Here is a 20,382-nt window from a genome sequence, read left to right as displayed (position 1 = left end):
TTGAAGCTCTCCAAACAGAGAGCTGTGTTCTAGGGTCCCATGGAGGGTGGAGCCAGCAGTGGGTGCTGGGAACTCTGCCAGGTTGGCCCCTTGGCCTGAGTGGGTCCTCCCAGACATACAAGAGTGAGTGTGTGTGTGTGTGTGTGTGTGTGTGAGAGAGAGAGAGAGGGAGATGGGGGAGAGGCAAGGAGTGTGGAGAGAAAAGGATGCAGGAGCCGGGTGCACTTGGCATGAGGTCCAGGCTGGAGGACAGGGAGAGGCTCGGCCTCTTGCGTACTCACCCACGATGGAGAGGATGACAACCACGAAGTCGAAGATGTTCCAGCTGTTGGTGAAGTAATAGTGGCGAAGGGCAGCCATCTTGAAGATACACTCGCCTGTGAAGATGGCTACAAACAGCAGGTTGATCTTGGCCAAGATGTTGACCTTCTCAGGGCTCTGGTCATCCGTCTCCACCATCATGGTCACCATGTTCAAGCAGATGAGAAACATGATGGTGACGTCAAAGGCCTGCTTGGTCACAATGTCGAATATGAAACCTTGGTACTTGTTCTGAAAGGAGCGGCGAAGGAGGGGGTCAGCAGGGACCTCAGACAGGCCAGCAGGCCCCCTGTTGCTGCCTCTTGGCCCAGGCCCACCCCCCCACCCCCTCACTCCACCCTTTGTGGGGTCCAACACCCTCAGACTGTCACAGTGAGAGGAAGAAGTCAGGAGGCTGAACAGCCTGGCCGTTTCGCTGAAAGCTCCCTGGTCTTCAAGGCCCAGCTCTAGGGCTCCCTCTCCCCGGAGACCGTCTCTGATGGACCCCGAGTCTCCTGAGCACAGCGTTCATCAAGCTGCTTTGCTCCCGCTGTCTCAAGTGTCAAGGTCAGATTTAATGTTCAGTCCTAGCCACTGTCTCAGCCCTTGGGTTAAATTTTCTCCACTCTTTAAATGGAATTTATTTTACTTATTCTACTGACTGTATTTATATGTCCTTAATTGTAAGCTAGTCCAGATCATTCTAGGGAAGACAGACTATTATAAGTGAAAACACACACACAACTAACCTAGAACAGAGTATGGAGAACAGGAAAGAATTAGATGAAATCAAAGAGTGGATGAAAACCTGGGGATGCTCCTCACTAGCCAGGGATTTAGGGGCCATCCCCCAATTAACCTAAGTGCTGCCCCCTTCCTGCTCCAGCACACACGGACCACACACTTTTTTGGGTGTACTTGCACGTACGTGTGTGTATTGGCTTGATCAGGCCAAGGGAGGCAGCCTAGAGAAGCCAGCACCCCTCTGGGCCCCGCCCACCAGGGGACTTGACTGCTCAGGGGGTTGTAAGGATGCGGTTACGCGAGGGGCTGGGGGCTGCAGAGCTGCCTTGCCCTCCCTGGGGAGAGCCTGCCCCTGGCAGGGGAGGAGGGGACGTCCCTGGCTGCCAGGGCCGTCTCATGCCTTCCCCGCTATCTCCATGAGACTAAGACCCCTGTGCATGGTCAGAGGTCCCTCCTTCCCTGACAGGAGACAGTGGAGAGGCCCTGAGAGCTGGTTCTGTGGAGTGGGGGCCCCCCAGGCTCCCCACCACCAGCAGGTCCTCCCCACTCCCCCCAGATAAAGCCTGACTCACCAGGGGCCGCGGGATGGGCTTCTGAGGCTTCTTGGAGCCCAGCTTCTTCATGGCATTGTAGTACTTCTTCTGCTCTTCTGTCATAAAGATGTCCTGGCCCCCTAAGTGCAGAGAGAGGCACCACACTCATTGTGGGGTTCTCAGAGCCCCGGCATGGGGAACACAGGGATCTTGCCTCCTGGATGAGGGTGTCAGGGTTGCCCTCCTCCTGGGGAGAACTCTGCCCCCATCCTGCACCAGAGATTCCCCTCCAGACCTGCTTCTACAGGGTCCCTGTCCCCATTCACCTTGACCTCTGACACTGTGACCTGCAAGTCCAGTCCCCACCCCGATCCTCTCCCCTGTCCCACTCAGCCACCCTGGAGGTTCTCTGCGCCCATGCTTGGTTTGCCTGCCACCCAATCACGGCCCCGCCGAGGGAACTCCAGGAAGACCTGGCCTCTGTGCACCTCGCTGTCCCTGATCGAGGACCAGGGGGACAGTCCCAACCCTGCCCCCAGCGTCCCTCAGGGCCTCATCTCGCAGGTAGGCTAGGGTCAGCGCGGGGCCCCTGGTTACACGCTTCCAGGCCTAAGTGTGTCACATCATGGACACACCCCTCTCCCATCCTATCTCAGTGGCAGCAAGCGCCCCGGGGAGCCTGGGCTCTACGTATCTTTTTCTTCTGTTGGTTGAAGTTGTCGATGATGACACCGATGAAAAGGTTCAGGGTGAAGAAAGACCCGAAGATGATGAAGATGACGAAGTAGATGTACATGTAGAGGTTGTATTCCCACTGGGGCTGCTCTTCATACTGTGGGGGGTGGGGGAGCAGGCAGGGGGTCAGCCGGGCAGGGCCGGGGCGCGCCGGTGGGTGTGCCGGCTCTGGGAGACAGGGTGTGCCAGGGGCTTGTGTCTGCCTGTATGTAACAGTGAGGGGAGCAGGCATGCTGAGCTCAGGGCTGGCACAGTGTCACTGAATGGCTTCTGCCCGGGCCACTGGGAGGCTCGAGCATATGGGGGCATCTTTCAGCCGTCAATGAACCATCAGTGTGACTGGCAGGGGCACAAAGGAGAAACTTGACTTGTGTCTCTGTTACTTCCACCTCATCCTCCTGGGGTAAGACTTTGATACAACTAGATTACAGTGAATTTAATTTGAAAGATGTTTGAGAATTTGGGGACTCCTTGGGCCAGCCCTGGACATTCCAGAGAGGCTCAACTCTGGGTTCACACAAAAGACCTCACCCTTACGGGATGTGGACCCTGATCCCCGGTGGTCAAGCAGCTGGGAGCCTCAGGTGCCTGACTCAGGGAGAGAGGCCAGTGTGGCAACCTACCCCCCTGGAGTCCACTGCCGCATACATAATGTCCATCCAGCCTTTAAATGTTGCCTGGGAGGAAGAGACAATAAGAAAATCATTTAATTCTGCATCTATTCAGCTACCTGGGGCTCCTGTCTGGACAGACGAGGCCAGGAAACAGCCTCCTACAGGAAGCAAGCAGCCCGCCCCACCCATCAGCAGCGTCCAAAAGTCCGGGTGGTCAGGGAAAGACCTTCTTGTTCCGGGCTGGGGAGGGGGGGAAGCCAGCCAAGCAGCACCCCAAGAAGGCCACACAGTCGGGGCAACAAGCTTCCGGATGTTGGCCAAGAGACTGCCCTTCAGATCCACCTTGATTTCAGATTCTAAAACCACACAGGGTCCTACTGCGGGTGTCAGGGACAGAGAGGTGGGGCCTGGGTGCCCTGTTCTGGTTTAAGGTGGACCCTGGTGCTGACCTGGTCCCCTCTGTCATGAGCCTTGTGGCTTCTGTTCTATGGCCTTTCAAAGGAAGTCCCTCAAGAATCCCAAGGGGGCCCCTTTGCCAGCTGTGTCTTGGTAAGTGACCAACTAACAAATGGCTTCCCAGAAGATGGAAAAGCACCAGATGCTGTGTTTGCCACTTTCTCCGTGAAAAGCCTCCCACCACGGTCAGTCTCAAGTGGTCATCGCGCTGGCACTGCACACACAGTCGGGGAGAGGTGCACAGGAGCACGACGTAGTATTTCCGCTGTACGGACTCACCAGATGTGAGTAACCTCAAGAGTGTAGATGATAATAAACAGTGATGGTGAGTTTTGATTTTGTTTCAATATCATCCAGTTAATTATAAGCTTATAAAATCTAATTTTTAAGAATGGCTTGCAAAACATCGGAAAATGTAGCAACCAGCTTTTGCAAGCCCAAACACAGCCCACAAGGCCGTAAAAAGGGGGCTGAACGGAGCAAGCCTTGGCGCTGGCTGCGTGGACTGCCTCACTCAGAGCCTGAGACAGGCTGCCTAGTGGGTCTCACTTGCGTCCTCGGCCAAATCCGATCCTGTCCTGAGCCTCCTTTCAGGGGACAAGCTGGTCTGCACAGACCTTCCATGTCTGAATTTTTATGAGACAGGCGGGGCAGATGGGGACACCAAGGTGGCCCCAGAGAAGGCAAGCTGCTTCCGCTCCCTGTGCTGGGCGGCCCTCACCTGGACAGAGGCCTGGGAATGCTCTGCAACCTGTTTGGGGCCACCCAAGGTTATGAGATGCCCGGGGCCAAGTTCTTTCCAGCTACGGTGCTGTTCTGTCTGGAACGACCATCAGTTCTCAGTCTACAAAAGGGGCCTTTCCTTCCAAATTCTGACATTCAGAGGGGGAGGCACAGGGAGGGGAGGACTAGCCCTAATCTTGTTATCCACGAGGAGGAAGCTACTCCTGGGATTTAAGAGGTGAGTGGAGGTGCATTAAGTTTTCGGGTGAGAGTCCAAGTTAAGTTTCCTCTGCTCTGGGGCCTAGAGACAGGTGTCGAGGCTTCAGGCTGCAGCTTTATGCACTACGGTTCTGTCAGCGTTTCTCTTGTCAAGGCAATTTATAGGTTAATTTCATGGCGTGCGTTATAATCACTGAAGCCACTGTCCTCACAGATCAATCGCCCTTTGGGACGACTGGGCAGGGCCGTGTCTGTTTAAACAGCACACATTTTGCACCTTGGAGATGGAAGTAAATATATTCTCTTAAACAACACAGGAGGCATCACTACCTTTTATAACGGGGGCAGCCAGAGTCACAATTTTGCTACTATGAACAATTAGTCCCTTGGTGTCTACGGTCGTTCATTTGGAACCTCTGCATTGCTTTGCCAAACTAACAGTGCGAGGAAGGCCACCTGACTGCTGGCTGGGGAGCTGGCTCTGCCGCAGCACTGAAGCCCCCCCATCACACATCCTGGAGAATGTAGCATCTGCCCTAGAGTGGAAAATCTGGGGCCCTCCCAAGCATCCAGGAAGTCTCTGGAAAATCCTAGGCCTCCTTTGGGCAACGTGACCCTATTGGGAGGATCCAGAGTGATCCCGCTGTCCCCTCCTGCCCACACCACAGTGAAGGAGCCTGCTGCTGGGCAGCCAGTGGGAGGAAGGACGCCCCCCTCTCCAGGACTTACCACCTGCAGAAGGGCCAGGTACCCGGCCCCCACGTTGTCAAAGTTGACCTTCACCTTGGTCCAGTACAACTCGCCAGTCATGTTGAAAGACTCACAGTCGCTCTTGTTGTTCACGATGGTGTAGTTCAAGGGCAGGTCTCCCTCAGTCTGGTTGATGCACCTCCCAAACTTCCCCGCGAAGAGGTTCACGCCCATGATGCTGAAGATGAGCCAGAAGATGAGGCAGACGAGGAGGACGTTCATGATGGATGGGATGGCGCCCACCAGGGCATTGACCACAACCTCAAGTGGGCAGAGAAGAGGCTCAGTTCCTGGGGGTGCCCAGAGCACACGCACTTTTCAAGAACCACCCCCCACTCCACCTACTGAACCCCTTGGCTGTGGGTCCCTGTGAAGGGGGGAAATGACACTTCCTGTCCCCAAGGAAGGGCAACCCATGGCCAGAAGGTCTGGTGGGCAGGGAGGGGAGTGAGGAAACACACACGCCTTTAGTTTTGCCCCCTGAAGTCTGACATAGCTCAGAACATCTGCCTTTCCCTTCTTGGCTCTGCCCAGAGTCCATGACCTTCAAACTTAATTTTCAATCAGGTCTCTGCCAGTTGAAGACACCAGAAGTCTGCTGGGAAAGGGCCTCTGGAGACACATTCTCTGAGCTAAGTTTCTGGTTTATTTTGGGGTTGCAGCTACTGGGATGGATGGATGTTCTCTGGTAAAATGCGCCCAGGGGCCCTCCGAGCGGCCCATATGGAGGGTCCTCCGACAGCTCTCCCACAGCGGGAGCAGGGCTGGCAGGGCGGGTGATGTGGGGGCTCCCGTGCTCTGCCCTCCCTGGGGAGCGGCTCTCTGACCCTGTGAGCCACGGCCCCACGCTCTTCATCTAAACTCACAGCACCCAGGAGAGGCATCCTTGGCAAAAAGAAATGGGATTCCACTCAGTGAGGGACCTAGTCCCCAGGTGTCCGTGAGCCAGGAGCATGTTTGCCACACAGACTGAAGTGCACCGGTGTGGGGCTGTGTGGTGGGTTTGGTGCCAGAATGGGTAATGCTGACACATGCAAATGAGAGGGGGTCCCTGGCGCCCCAGCAAGCATGATGAACCCAGGAACAGGGTGGGAAGCCAACTCTCAAGTCAGCCCTTGGCTGGCTCTGTGGCCAGTGGCCACCACAGAGGCATTCCTGGCAGCTAGAGTCTCCCCTATGTCCCAGAACCAAATGTACATGCTCCCAAAGAGACATTTAACTTAGGTCAAATTATTCACTTATGAATGGCTTTCCACCTGAAATAAGCAGTTTGTTCCTCCACGGATCGGGAGTGTGGGCAAAGTTCTAAACCATCAGCCCAATGGGGGCTGCATGATGGTGCCTGCCAAGTCGGTGAGAGACACTCAGATGTGTCTGCTGAAGTCACAACACAACTGTGCATGTTTTGTAAAAACAACAACAAAAACAAAAAACATATGCAAACATACAAATAGGTCTGTTTTGCTATATATGACGGGTAATACTTTTTTCTTGGTGGGCTTTTAAATTTGCCTCGTATGTGCACATTCTTTGGTAAAATTTGATGACTTGAAAAAACGCATAGGGCTCTGCACTTAGAAAACAGTACTGGGGGAGGGTGTAGCTCAGTGGGAGAGCACATGCTTAGCATGCATGAGGTCTTGGGTTCAATCCCCAGTACCCCTATTAAAAAAAAAAAAAAAGAAAATAGTGCCAAAGCATTCACTAAGCAAATGCAAACTGCTATCCGATGGTGAGACTACAGCTGGCTCCTTCCTTCATCCTTATTCACAGTCCTATTGTCCATCAGAGAGAGGGAAGCAGCCTGGGTCGGCCAGGAGTCAGGGGACGCCGACAGGCACAGGAAACCCGGGCCCATGGGACTGGGCCCACCCAGATGGGAGGCCCTGCAGGAGAGCAGAAGCCCAGGGGCCCCGGGCGGTGGGGCTGGGCTGCAGCTGGGACGCCTGTGCCCCAGGCCTCACTTCCTCTCCTTTGTCCCGTGTTCTCTGGCCCTCATGGAGCCCACGGGGTCGGGGGTGGCAGGCCTGGGGGGAGGTTCTCACAGCTCTCCTCCTCCAAGTCCAGCCTGCGCCCTGGAGATCCCGCACGGGCTCCTGCCAAGTCAGGGCCAACTGGTCAGCAAATGAGCCTGGGGTCCCCTCTGTGGAGCCGCCTCCCAGTGCCCCTGTGGAAAGGCAGCCCCCTCTTACCCGCATGCCCTCAAATCGTGACAGGGCTCTCAGGGGCCGGAGTGCGCGCAACGTCCGCAGCGACTTGATGGGGCCCATCTCAGCAAAGCCCAGGGCGTTGGCCACCAGGCTGATCAGCGAGACCTGTGGGAGGCAGGGTTGGGGTGGTGCCGCGGGGACCTCTGGAGACAGGCAGCAGGGCTCCTGGCCCACCGAAAACTGGGCACGGGAAGGCCTGCTGGCTGTCACACCCAGCCTGTCTATGATTCCCGGCTGGGTCGTCTTCACAGGCTGCCCTGCGCTAGGCCAGCCTTCCCGGGGCCCAAGAGGCTGAGGGTGAGTCCAAGGGTGTCCTAGCTTTCAGATCTTCACTGAGGGCCTGCTGTGAGCACGTCACACACAGGTCTGTAATAGCCCCACTCACCCCAGGACTTGGAGTGCGTTCTCCCCATTCTACAGATGAAAAAACTGAGTCCCAAAGCCACCTGCCAGTGTAGAGAAGCAGGGACCCAAAGCCTGGGCTTGCAGTCGCCACGTGCTTTCCTTCAAGTCAGATTCTTGGGCCTGCCCCTTCCCTCCCCCATAGTAGCCTCTCTGGGGAAGAAGGACCATCTTGAGCCGCATATAAGCAGATCGACAGTCCTAGGGCATTTCCCCAGAGCCGGACCTCGCAACATTCTGACAGCTTCAAAGGGAGGCTCAGAAGGAGCCTCTGAGGACTGCTCTGCTCTCTGCTCCCTCTGCCCCACTTCCACTGGGTGTCTCCACCCCACAGATTTTATCCTTCTGAAGCTCCACGGGCACCCAATCCTTCCTGCGTCACTGCTGGCTGGTGATCACAGGTTGGAAATGGCCCCCTGCCTGACCTCGCCAGCCATCACCACTCCCACCCCCCGGCTCTGAGGGCAGCCTAGGGGGGACAAGGGGCTGCGGGCATGGCCTGACCCCCACAGCCTCCTCCCAGGAGGGACTCCTGTGCTGCCCCAACTCGCCCCTCAAGGATGCTGGTCCCCATTCTGGGGAGGATGAGGGGCATCTCTCAGGGACCTCTTGCTGGGGACAGGGCCCCAGGGACCAGGTCCAACCAGTCTGCCTGCCTAGCTCCCAGCAGGCCATCCTTGTCGTCTGTCCTTCCAAAGCTTTTCCCCCCTGCTCCACCCACATCCCCCATCTCAATGATGGCAACTCCACCCTTCAGCTGCTCAAGCCACAAGGCCTGGCGTCATCCCTGCCTCCTGTCTGTCTCTCACACCCTCCATCCAACCCGTCAGGATTTCCTGTTGGCTCTGCCTTCACAATACGTCAGAAGTCCAAATATTTCTCACCACTTCCACTGCCACCATCCTGGCCAGGCCACTGTCATCTCTCCCCTGGATTACTGCCATGGCCTCCCAACCTTCTCCCTGCTTCCCCTCCCATGCCCCACCGCCTCTGCGAAGGGGTGATCCTTTTAGAACATGAGTCAGATCATGTCACTCGTCTGCTCAAAGCCCTTTAACACCTCCCCATTTCATTCTAAATAAAAGTCATATTTTTCAAAGGCTGCACCTCTTCTGCTCCAAGCAGTCTGGCCTCATCTGCTACACTTTCCTCCCCTCTGCCTCTGCTCCAGCCACTCTGGCCTCCCTGTAGTTGCTCAAGTATGTCAGGCATGCTCCCGCCACAGGACCTTTGCACTGCCACTCCAACCTCTGCTTAGAATGTTCTGCAGACATTTGCCAGGATAACACCAATCTCCTTCAAATGTCACCACAGTGGGCCCACCCTGGCCAGCCTGTTTACATTTGTCATCTGCACTGTCCCTTCTCCCTGAGTCCTGGCCCTCTATCCCCTTCCTCCTCTACTCCCTTTTCTCCACGTCCTTCCAACTGGGGGTTCTGATGGCAGGGCCCAGGTTGCCCCTCTGTGACCCCAGACTCGGGTCTCCGGTCCCTCAGCCTCAGCTCCTTCTCGCATTGGCCACGGGTCCCCCTTCTCCACTCCCCTCAGGGACCACACTCACATCCACGATGAGGAAGTCGAGCCAGCACCAGGCGTTGGTGAAGTACTTCTTAAAGCCGTAGGCCACCCACTTGAGCAGCATCTCCAGCACGAAGACGTAGGTGAACATCTTGTCAGCGTACTCCAGCAGGACCTTGATGGTCTTCCGCTCCTCCAGGTAGATGTCCTCGAAGGCCTGCAGACCAATCCGGACAAGGTGGCCATGACGTCCGACCACCCCCAGCCCCACCCTGCCGAGCCCCCAGCCCTGACACTGACTGCTGCCCAGGGGCCGGGGCCGGATCTGGGAGACGCGGAGCAGAGGGGATTCCTCAGCGTGCTCTCCAAGCAGGGCGTGCACCACTGCTCGGTCAGGAAGCGACCCAAAGTGGTGTGTGGGCAACAGGGCAGAATGTGTAGCCTGATGCTTCCTCCTTCACTTTAAAGATCGAGTCTCAGTTCTGGGCGAGGGCATCTTTAAGACCTTTCTAAAACGTGCTCATCTCCCATTTTAACGAGGGGGTGTGCAGGCTCAGCGCACAGTCTGCTGCTGGAAACAGCATAAACTTTTTTTTCCACTCCACTGTGTTTTTACTCTACTTTAGGCAATTACTTACTTTTCATAGGAAACAATATTGGTTTCCAATGACAACAATCATTCAAAGTTGCCCTTTACAATAAATTTATTTAAACAAAAAACCAGTGGGTGTTGATCTAAGGGAAAATTTTTAAGAAATGATAGTAAAGGCAGTTTGTAGATAGGAAGTTTAGGAAACACAAGAGTAGATGAAGTCAAACCTCCTGCAATCCTCAGAACCTGGGAGTCAAAATTTCTAAAATGCTAGAAGTTCTAAGTCTTTCCCTACCTCCTGACTCCTGCCTCAACCCAAATCCCTGAGCCAACAGAGACCTGATGGCCCCCAGTGCCCCCCTCCAACTCCAGTCTTCTCATCTGTACCTGCTCCCCCCGTTCAGTGCACTCTGGGGCTCCCAGTCTAGGCAACTGAGTGCGTCACTGAGGGCCCCGGGGAGCTGCCTCCACCAGCTGCTCTGGGCCTCCCTGTCCAACCGCAGGGCCTCTGTGAGCTACAGTGATCCAGGGGGCTGGTGCTGTCAGCAGTGTCCTAGTATACACCACTGGGGCATCACACAGCTCATCTGGCCAGTGTAGATGGGACAATGGATAATTCAGGTCCCAAAATTGACTGGAAACTGTTCAAGATATAAAGTGGGCGAGTCTTTTTCTGATTATAAAAATATATCCTTCTTATAAAAAATGAAATGCAGAAATTATAAGAATAAAAGGCATCTCCAGTTTCATGATATTAAAGTAACCACTGCTAACATTCAGATGAACATTCTTTTCGACTCTGTGTGTATTTGAGCACACAATTTTATAAGGTAAACTATTTTGTTTTGAAATTTCCTTTTCCATGAAACAATCTTTTGTGAACATTTATCTACCCGATATGAGAATATGTACAATATGTATCTATCATTCTTTTTGAAGGCTGCATAATATTTCATTATTTGCATTTGCTATTATTTAGCCATTGTTTCCAGTTTATCCCTAGTAGAAACAACAGTGCAATGAGCAACTCATCTGATTATCTGAGGAGGATAATGTCCTAGAGTTGAGGTGCCAGGCAAAGCTGTACTTTCAGTACAGATTAGGAACAGGACCTCCAGAAGGGGACACCGATTGACACTTCCTTCCCAGTGCATGAAGGCAGCTCTCCCCCCACCACCCACACTGGTGCCGCATCTCCTTTGTCACGTTTCCCAGCCTAATGAATACAAGTTGTCATTGTTACATTTTAATTTGTTTTATTTCTAGTGATCCTGACACCATTTCCTTGGATATTTGCAGTGCTCTTTATAAATTTCCTGTTCATCTCCTTTGCCTATTTTTTCTCCTGAGTGTTGGGTTTACCTGGGGACACTAACTCTTTGTTTTAGACGCTTTATCCTAGTTTTGTGCCTTTAAATCTTGTTTACGTTTGTTAACCATATTGAAGTTCTGTACTTCATTTTCATTTATTGTTACATCGTTTAATAGAATTATAGCATTTATTATGATTTTCATTTAGTAAAACCTTTGGTGTCATGTTAAGAAAGCCTTTGCCTATTCTAGGGCCAAAGGAAAAAAAATGACCTTTCTTTTCTTCTTCCTTTTTTTTTTTTTTTTGGCTTTCTAGTTTCATAATTTTATATTATAATTTTTAAAATCTAATATATTTTGGTAAAGAGCAAATACCCATTTTAATATTTTTTTGCAGAGTGGCTTGTCAACTGTCCTAACACTTTATTAAAGAATCCACTTTAAATCCACAGATTAGAGGCTGACTTTATCATCCACTACATTTCTCTATTTGCTGAAATCTATTTCTGATCTGTGTGGTTCTGCTGCTCTTTCTGTCTGTTCCTGAATTAGTGTCATGTGAATCTTCCTGACCATTTTTCATAATTTTTAAGATAAACTTAAGCAATGTTTTGTCAAATTCACTTAAAAACGTTAGAAATGTATTGTTATGAACTGTTTTAGGAATTAGTACAGTCTTTCTACCCAAGACCAGAGTATATTTATAGTATGTTTATCTGTCTGTTTGTCTTCTTTTACAATCCTTAGGAAAGTTTAATAGTTTTCTTCATGTACCTCTCATACACCTCAGGTTATATTTATTTTCAATTCTTTTATGCTTAAAAGGCCTGGCATATAGGACTATTTGAGAAATGTTACTTGTGACTAAACAGTTTCTGTCAGTATAAAACAACAACAGCAATAAATATTTGTGTATTTATTTTATATCTGGTCATATTTTTAAAAATAGGTTTTAAACCATTTTTAATCTGTTAAAATTTTTTCTAGGCAATCATCTATACGTAATGATATATTTCTATTATTTTAAACTCATTTTATACTGGATAATATTAACTACATTTCTTCTATTTTCCAATTTTTATACTGTTTAGCTCTGACTAGTATTTCAAGATTATTATTAAATAATGAAAAACAGCTAAAATGTAGTTAGATCATCATTTTCTTATTCTTGACTTTAGTAGAAGTGTTTCAAGTGCTTTACTACAAATAATGACAGAACTTAATTTGAGGGGGAGGGGGTAGAGCTCAGTGGTAGAGCACGTGCTTAGCATGCGTGAGGTCCTGGGTTCAATCCCCAGGCCCTCCATAAAAAAAGAAGTTAATTTGACAGTAAGCTTTTCACTAAGTTAAGGAAATAACTGTATTTCTATTCTTACCAAAGTTTTAAAAATTAGGCATTCATTGAGATGATTATATGGTTTTACATCTTTGTCTGACTCATATAAATACATATCCTAATACGGCACCATTCTAACCATTCAGTTAGAATATACCTAACTATGACTCATTTAATCTTTTAAATATATTACCGGATCCTACTTGCATGTATTTTAAGATTTTTGCATCACTATTCGTAAGTATGGAGTATGAAAACTGGTCTCTGGTTTTCCATTTGGTATACTTCAAATTTTAAAAATCAGCACTATTTAACTTTAACAAAAATAATTTGCAGATTTTCCATTTTTTTATACATTAGAAGATTTTACAATAGCATTGGAATTATTTTCTTCCTTGAGAATATGAAAGAATCCACTCTTGGAGAGGTTAAGAGATTAGATTAGCTAGTGGTTTATTTGATCATTTAAATTTTCAAGGAATCAGCTTTGGAATTTTTTCCGTTTTACTGTTTATTTTCTAATTCATTCATTTATATTTTTATATTAGTAATTACTTCCTTAGCTTTAAGGATTTGTTATATTTCTAATTACTTGAGTTAAATGATTAATTTACATTCTTAACACTTAATAATAAAAATATTTAAGCCTATATATTTTACCCTTATTACAGTCTTGGCCGTACCCCACATGTAGTGTTAACAATATTGTTACTTTCTAGTTTCTACCCCTGCAAAGTATTTTTCTCTATTTTTTCCTTTCTTATTTTTTAGATTTCAGGTGGGCAAAACTGGTTGAGTCGTCATCTTTGATTTATGACGCACTGTCATCTTTGGTCCACAAATAGTGTCTTTATCTTATTTATTTGTTTACTTATTAATATAATGAACACCCATGAACCTACCACTAAACTATTTTCTGTTTGATCCAAGGTTTGTTTAAGAATGACTTTAGCCCAGAAATGAACCCACAAACTTTTTGGTCAATTACTCTTCGACAAAGGAGGCAAGAATATACAATGGAATAAAGACAGTCTCTTCAGCAAATGCTGTTGGGAAAACTGGACAGCAGCATGTAAATCAGTGAATCTAGAACAGTCCCTCACACCATACACAAAAATAAACTCAGAATGGATCAAAGACTTAAACATAAGACAGGATACAAGAAACCTCTTAGAAGAAAACATAGGGAAAACATTATCTCACATACATCTCAAAAATGTTCTCCTAGGGCAATGTACCCAAGAAATGGAAATAAAAGCAAGAATAAACAAATGGAACCTAATGAAACTTACAAGCTTTTGCACAGCAAAGGAAACCATAAGCAAAATAAAACGACAACCTACAGAATGGGAGAAAATATTTGCAAAAGATGAAATTGACAAAAGCTTGATCTCCAGAATATATAAGCAGCTCATATGACTTAATAAGAAAAAAACAAACAACCCAATCCAAAAATGCGCAGAAGACCTAAACAAGCAATTCTCTAAGGAAGAAATACGAATGATCAATAGGCACATGAAAAAATGCTCAACATCACTAATTATCAGAGAAATGCAAATGAAAACTACAATGAGGTATCACCTCACACCAATCAGAATGGCCACCATTCAAAAGTCCACAAATGACAAACGCTGGAGAGGCTGTGGAGAAAAGGGAACCCTCCTACACTGCCAGTGGGAATGCAGTTTGGTGCAGCCACTGTGGAAAACAGTATGGAGACTCCTCAAAAGACTAGGGATAGACTTACCATATGACCCAGTAATCCCACTCCTGGGCACATATCCAGAAGGAACCCTAATTCAAAAAGACACCTGCACCCCAATTTTCATAGCAGCACTATTTACAATATAGCTAAGTCATGGAAACAGCCTAAATGTCTATCAACAAAGAAATGGATAAAGAAGTTGTGGTATATTTATACAATGGAATACTATTCAGCCATAAAAATGACAACATAATGCCATTTGTAGCAACATGGATGTCCCTGGAGAATGTCATTCTAAGTGAAGTAAGCCAGAAAGAGAAAGAAAAATACCATATGATATCACTCATATGTGGACTCTAAAAAAAAAAGAAGACAAATTAACTTAAATATAAAACAGAAACAGACTCATAGACATAGAATACAAATTTATGGTTGCCAGGGGGGAGGGGGGTGGGAAGCGACAGAGTAGTAGGAGATCGAAATTTGTAGATACTGACAGGTATATATAGAACAGTTAAACAAGTTTATACTGTATAGCACAGGGAAATATATACAAGACTGTGTGGTAGCTCACGGTGAAAAAGAATGTGAAAATGAATATATGTATATTCATGTATGACTGAAAAATTGTGCTCTACCCTGGAAATTGATAATGTAAACTGACCATAACTCAATTAAAAAAAAAATGACTTACATTTCTAAGGGTTTGCTTTTAATCTTTCTATTTTTGCTCCACCTAGCAGATTCCTTATCTGTAAAATAGACTTAATAATAGTACCTATTTCATAGGGTTATTACAAAAATTGAATGAATTAATATTTGTAAAATGTTTACAACAGGGCCTGGCACATAGTGAGTACTATTTAAGTGTTAGCTATTATTTTTATTATTATTAGGTTAGATCAGCTTTATTAACTATAAATATATTTTTAGATTTCTTTGTCTTCTTTCTACTTGCTCTGTCAAGAACTAACAGAAATGTGGTAAAATCTCACTGTACTATTACACTTACCACTTTTTTCTATTTTTGTTTTACGTAAGTGCTATGAAATCCCAAGCAAATATATTCATAATAGTTGTATTTTTATTATAGGTTGGACCCTCTTTGTTTTCCCTCCAGGCTTTTACCTTGTTTAACATTAACAAACAAAAACACTCCGATTTTTGTCATTGTTTGCATCTGCCTGCTGTATCTTATTATTTCACTTTTAATATTTCTGAGTCACAGAGTTTCAGGTTTGTCATTTGAGAGCATATAGCTAGAGTTTTTTTCCCAGCCCATTTAGAGTCCTTTTCTTTTAAAAGACGAATTTTATCCAGTTACATTTATTATTAAAACACATTTGATCTTGCCTTTGCCATATTACTTTGTTTCCTGATTCAGTGCTTCCTTGTTCCTACCTTTGTTCCTATATTTTGCTGTAAAAATCTCTGTGTTCTTAAAAAATTTCCCCTTTAGCAATTTGGAAGTGATATAGTCTGCTTTCAGTTAAACAAGTTTATAACTTTAAATAGCATACTAAGATTTCTTTTTCTCAATATATCATTAATGTGGGTTTTTTGTTTTTTTTTTTAAACAGTGCTTGGCTGTCTACCCTGATTACAGTCACCATTCACTTGCCAAAACTCCTCCTCACTTATGCTAGGCTGAGCTTTTCCTCCACAGCCTAGACTAAATGGCTCTGGCTGCCCTTGTTTGTGGCTGTTTAAAAACAAAACTCGTTAACATATTGTCAAATCCTCCTTCTCTGAAACCTACAGAGATTTGGCTCTAGCTGCCAACGGTAAAACAGCATGTAGCCTGCAAGCCATGGCTCTAGGCCCATTCTGGGACGGGGCAGGGCAGCACAGGGTGGGGTGGGAGGCCCAGAGATTTAGCAGTGACAGCACAGGGCCTCCCTATGGCCTCCCCCACAGGAGGCAGCACGGGCTGGAGGCACACAGCCTGGGATCCGAGTGGCCCTCTCCCGAGCCCAAAGCATTCCTCATTAGGTGCTCACGCACGAACGCCTCAGCTCCCCAACAAAATCAGATGCTTGCTTCCTCTGGGCCAGTTAAATGTCTGTTTCTTCTACCTTCTTGATCACCCCTCTCCCTGTTCCCCAGAACTTTCCACAACCCTCTCCAGGGCTGTTCCACCTCCTCCCAGAAGGGGCTCTGAGAGGTCAGAGCAGAGTGCTTGGGAGCGAGATGGGGTAGGTTCTCCTCCACCCGGGCTTAGATTCCACAGGTGTACCCCAAACCTCCCTGCTCTCCAGCGTCCAACTCCATCTCCATCTGCTTCTACCAGGGAGGCTTCCTGACTGTCCCAGTCCCCCTTGGCCTCCCATCACCCTGCGTCATCCACTCCATTCTTGCTCAACTCTCTCGAGCTGAATCTGGTTTCCTCGACTAGACAGGGAGAGGGCCTCTGAAGCCAGAGCCGGCGTCTCCTCCTCCTATTGCTTCTCCGTGGCTCACAGGACTAGTAGATACAAGGAGGGCTTAGAAAAGAGCTATTGAACAAATGGAAAGTCAAGACAAAAAACTCTGGAATCTGACTGTCGGGGTTCAAAGGGCACATCTGCTGCTTGTGAGTGGTGGAGCTTTGGGCAAGTTACTTAATGTTTTTACAAAGGGCTGTTGTGGGGATTAAATGTGATAATGTGTGAACTACATCGCTTGGCACCTCGCCCCAGAAGACACAGAATGAGTGGAGCTCCCAGTGTAATATTAACCAGCATTGTTAACTGCACTGAACCAGTCTGACGGAGCACCTGATGCTGTGTGCAGATGGGTGCGTCACCAGAGCTTGGGTGTGGGTGGCTGGCGACCTGTGACCTATGGCAGCTGTGATCTGGGCAAATCAGTTCCCTTTGTGGAACAAGGGGGCCTGGACAAATGCCCTCTGTGAGCCCTTCCTGCTCTGACCTCCCTGTGTGCTGTAGGTGTTGAGAGTTTGTGAGTTGATCCCTGATCTGGGGCCCTGGGGGAATGCATTTTCAGCAGAGGTCCTGCCCCAGTTTCTGACTCGGCTTTCCAGCTGGAGACCTCCTTTCTCCACCCTCCCCTGCTCCTCCATCCCTCCCTGCCCAACCCTGTATCCCCAGGAGGGTACCAGCGCTCCACTGCTGAGCAGGATCATGAAGATGATGAAGGTCTCGAACCAGCTGTGCTCCACGATGCGGTAGCAGGTCTTGCGCAGCCTCCACCAGACCTTCCCTGGGGACTGTGTGGTGTCCACAGTACAGCAGGGACAGCGCCGGACACAGCCTGGGAGAGAGGGAGAGGGAAAGGGGTCAGGCCCGGCCCACAGCCTGCGAATGCTCACATCTGATGGCAAAAAGCTAGCTGGTTGAAGGAATGACTGAAAGAGGTTATAAGGATGGGTACTGAACTTGGTGACGTGGTGGGCGGGGCTGTGGTGGCGGGCAGAGAGAGGGTGACTGCAGGTGTCGTCCTCAGGGGCCACACTCAGCAGGCATGCCGTGGGGAGGCCTGATGAGCCAGATAACCAGTAAGTAGATGAAGGGCCTGGCAGGTCTGGGCAGGGGCTGGGTTTGGGGTGGGCTCCACCTTGCCCTCTGCTCATCTGAGAAACTCTCCCCCTGGGAGGATGTTCCAGATCCCCCTAGGGTGCTCTGTCCCTGGGCCTTGTCCATGTTTGCAGTTTCTGAGCCTTGGGAAGGGCAGATCCCTCACTGACAGACCCAAGTGACGTGTTACATGGAGGGCAAACTCGTTTTACCGCCAGCAACCCTCCAAATATACCACTGATCCATAAAAGCTCCAGACGCCAATCACCAATGTGCGACATGCCACACCCACCTTGAGGATCTACAGAGGGCCTACTATGTGCCAGGCACTGTGCCAGGGACTGAGGGGACAGAGAGAATCGGACCCAGTCCCTGCTGCTGTGGGGGCAGGCAGTCATACTACCACCCCCAAAACTCTGCCACCAGCCCTAGGTGCAGCCAACCCACAGCTGCCCAGCCCAGCACGTTGCGGACAGGCTCGCCATGACTCATGTCACTGGCAGACGGAAGGGCCCCAGGGTCACGAGGAATGGGGAAGGGACGGCAGGCACTGGGCTCAGAGTGGGGTTTGACAAGGCCTGTGCTCCCAGGAGCTGTGGGTCCTCCTGCCCCTCTCAGAGGGGCTAAGGCTGGGACAGAAGGCCACCCAGGGCAGTACCTTCGGTGAAGCAGTCCTCTGGATCCTTGACGTCCTCGCCGAGGTCGGGGATCTGCTCCAGGAGGTCAGCAGTGTTGGTCATGTCAGCTGTGCTCCCCTCGGAGTAACTGTCCTCGGGCATCTGTGGGCAGGACGGCGGGGCAGGTGGGCGAGGGCACGAGTGAGGGCCGTGCAACAGCCTCTAGCCTTGGACCCAGAGTCTAGAGGAGCCTGGGGCTCCCTGAGGGGAGGTGTCCATTGTACACCTTGGGAATCTAAGCCCAGGTGGAGAAGAACCTGCCATGAAGGTCACCTAGGGCCAGTCAGGGATGAGCTGAGGCCAGAACTCAAGGCTCCTGGGTCTGTGATTCTGATCTGTTGGAGTCTAGGGCAGGGCTGCAGGGTTGGGAAGGGGTTCTGGGAAAACTCTGGGGATAAGGAAGGCATCTATGTGGAAATAAAGCAGACATGGGGCACAACACGGACGCACACTGGGACATGGACACACAGTGGTAGCTGGGCACATGCAGAGGGAACAGGCGTGCCGCACCCGAACAGTCAGAGGCAGGGTCACAGGCACACAGGCACAAGGTCAGACACACAGAGGACAGGCCAGCAACCCAGCCCACATTTCTCGCCTGATTCATTTGGGGGCTGATGTGATGCACAGAGCCTAGAACAAGAGCGAGAAGGTGCTGGGACCTTCCCAGCCTGGCCATGCAGGGTTCTGCCGCTCTGATCTCGCATAACCTGATTATAGAGTATGTGTGGGTGTCCTTATGAGTGTCCGCATGTTTCACGGGTGGGCGCCAGCATACAGGGTGAGGTAGTTCTGCCCGGTCCCCCTCTTTGGGCCAGCACACCCATCTCTAGTTGCCATGAACACTGTTTAACACTGAACCCCTTCTCCAGAAAATTGTCTTTAGTCAGGGACCTGCTATCCCTGGAAATGGCTTGGGAGTTACAACCCAAACCTGGGGTAGCTGACACCCAGTGACCGACTGATCCGGAGGAGACCAAGCTGAGGCTAGAAACCAGCCAGACGCCGCCTGGAGTTGCTGCTTTTGCCTCATCCTGCGTCTCTGGCTTCCTTACGGGTCTCTCCTGACAGCTCTCCCTCAGTGAATCACGTGCACAGGAAGCCAGGCTGAGGCTCTGCTTTTAGGGACCCACCTAATGACACATGTGGCAGGGGAGGGTGCTGTGAAGGAAGGGCAGCCTCCCTCTGCTTCGGATCCCGTCTACATCCCCCAGCTGTTGGCCACCTCATGCTGCTCAGGCTCCAGCTCCACTCTGGGGCAAGCTGGCTTCCTTCCCCTTCCTTTGATGACTCAAGGTGGTCTCAAAGTCCTCTTTAACCTTGAGGTTTGTGATGAGGAAGGACTGGATTCCCGGGAGATGGTAGAGTGCTCCTGGGTACAAGGTGGCTCTGGGGGTCTCCGTGGTCCCCATGGCTTTGAGGGTCACGCCCTTCTCCCAGATTTGCTGTGAGGCACAGCCAGAGGGCTTCAAATGAGCTTTCTTTCCTGACACAGGTGCTGCCTTAGGTGCGTGGGGCTGTCATGCGGGACAAGTTCTCAGGATCCCGCTGCAGGTGAGATGAGGGGGTCTTTCTCCCAGACTGTCTCACTCTCCCTTTTACGGGTCCCACGGTGAACTGACCACAAGAGGTGAAGAAGTTACAAAACTCATTCAAAGATCAACATTCTAGTCCAGGAGCCCCTTCTGTTCATGATGCTCTGCCCCTCTTGGGTTTTCCTCTTCCCACGTGCCTTCGTGTGTCAGACCCTCCAGGGGAGACGCATGGCCTGCATAGTCCGGACAATGTCTCCACCATGACCTTGTGCGCCCAAACTGGCCATGCTCACAAAGCCTCCCGGGGGTCCACCCCATGAGAGGAACAAGGCGAAGGAGAAATGTTCTGCTGGAGCTGTCACAGCTCTGAGGTCCGGCTGCAGAATGAGGGCCCCAGGCGCTGTCTCTGAACACGTGGCCTCCATCTTCCCAGTGAGGTGGGATGTGGGGCTGGGGGTAGTCAGCAGTGCCACTGCCCAGTTAGCTCAGGGGATGCAAACTCAAAGG

General features: G+C 49.9%; 1 protein-coding gene across 1 annotated transcript in view; it reads right to left on the bottom strand.

The window, feature by feature from the left end:
- SCN5A (sodium voltage-gated channel alpha subunit 5) overlaps positions 1-20,382 on the bottom strand; it is a 100,476-nt gene that overhangs the window by 4,297 nt on the left and 75,797 nt on the right. The window contains exons 19-27 of the mRNA XM_031469975.2: positions 18,322-18,442; positions 17,246-17,400; positions 9,248-9,421; positions 7,267-7,389; positions 5,054-5,335; positions 2,936-2,989; positions 2,272-2,409; positions 1,617-1,721; positions 282-552 (exon numbers count right to left, since the gene is read on the bottom strand). Coding sequence (XP_031325835.2) covers positions 282-552; positions 1,617-1,721; positions 2,272-2,409; positions 2,936-2,989; positions 5,054-5,335; positions 7,267-7,389; positions 9,248-9,421; positions 17,246-17,400; positions 18,322-18,442 — 1,423 coding nt within the window. The remainder of the gene's footprint in view (positions 1-281; positions 553-1,616; positions 1,722-2,271; positions 2,410-2,935; positions 2,990-5,053; positions 5,336-7,266; positions 7,390-9,247; positions 9,422-17,245; positions 17,401-18,321; positions 18,443-20,382) is intronic.

The sequence above is a fragment of the Camelus dromedarius genome, chromosome 17, assembly GCF_036321535.1.
Source record: "Camelus dromedarius isolate mCamDro1 chromosome 17, mCamDro1.pat, whole genome shotgun sequence".
NCBI lineage: Eukaryota > Metazoa > Chordata > Mammalia > Artiodactyla > Camelidae > Camelus > Camelus dromedarius.
The sequence above is the reverse complement of the archived record's forward strand: the minus strand, read 5'-3'. Positions and strand labels throughout refer to the sequence as shown.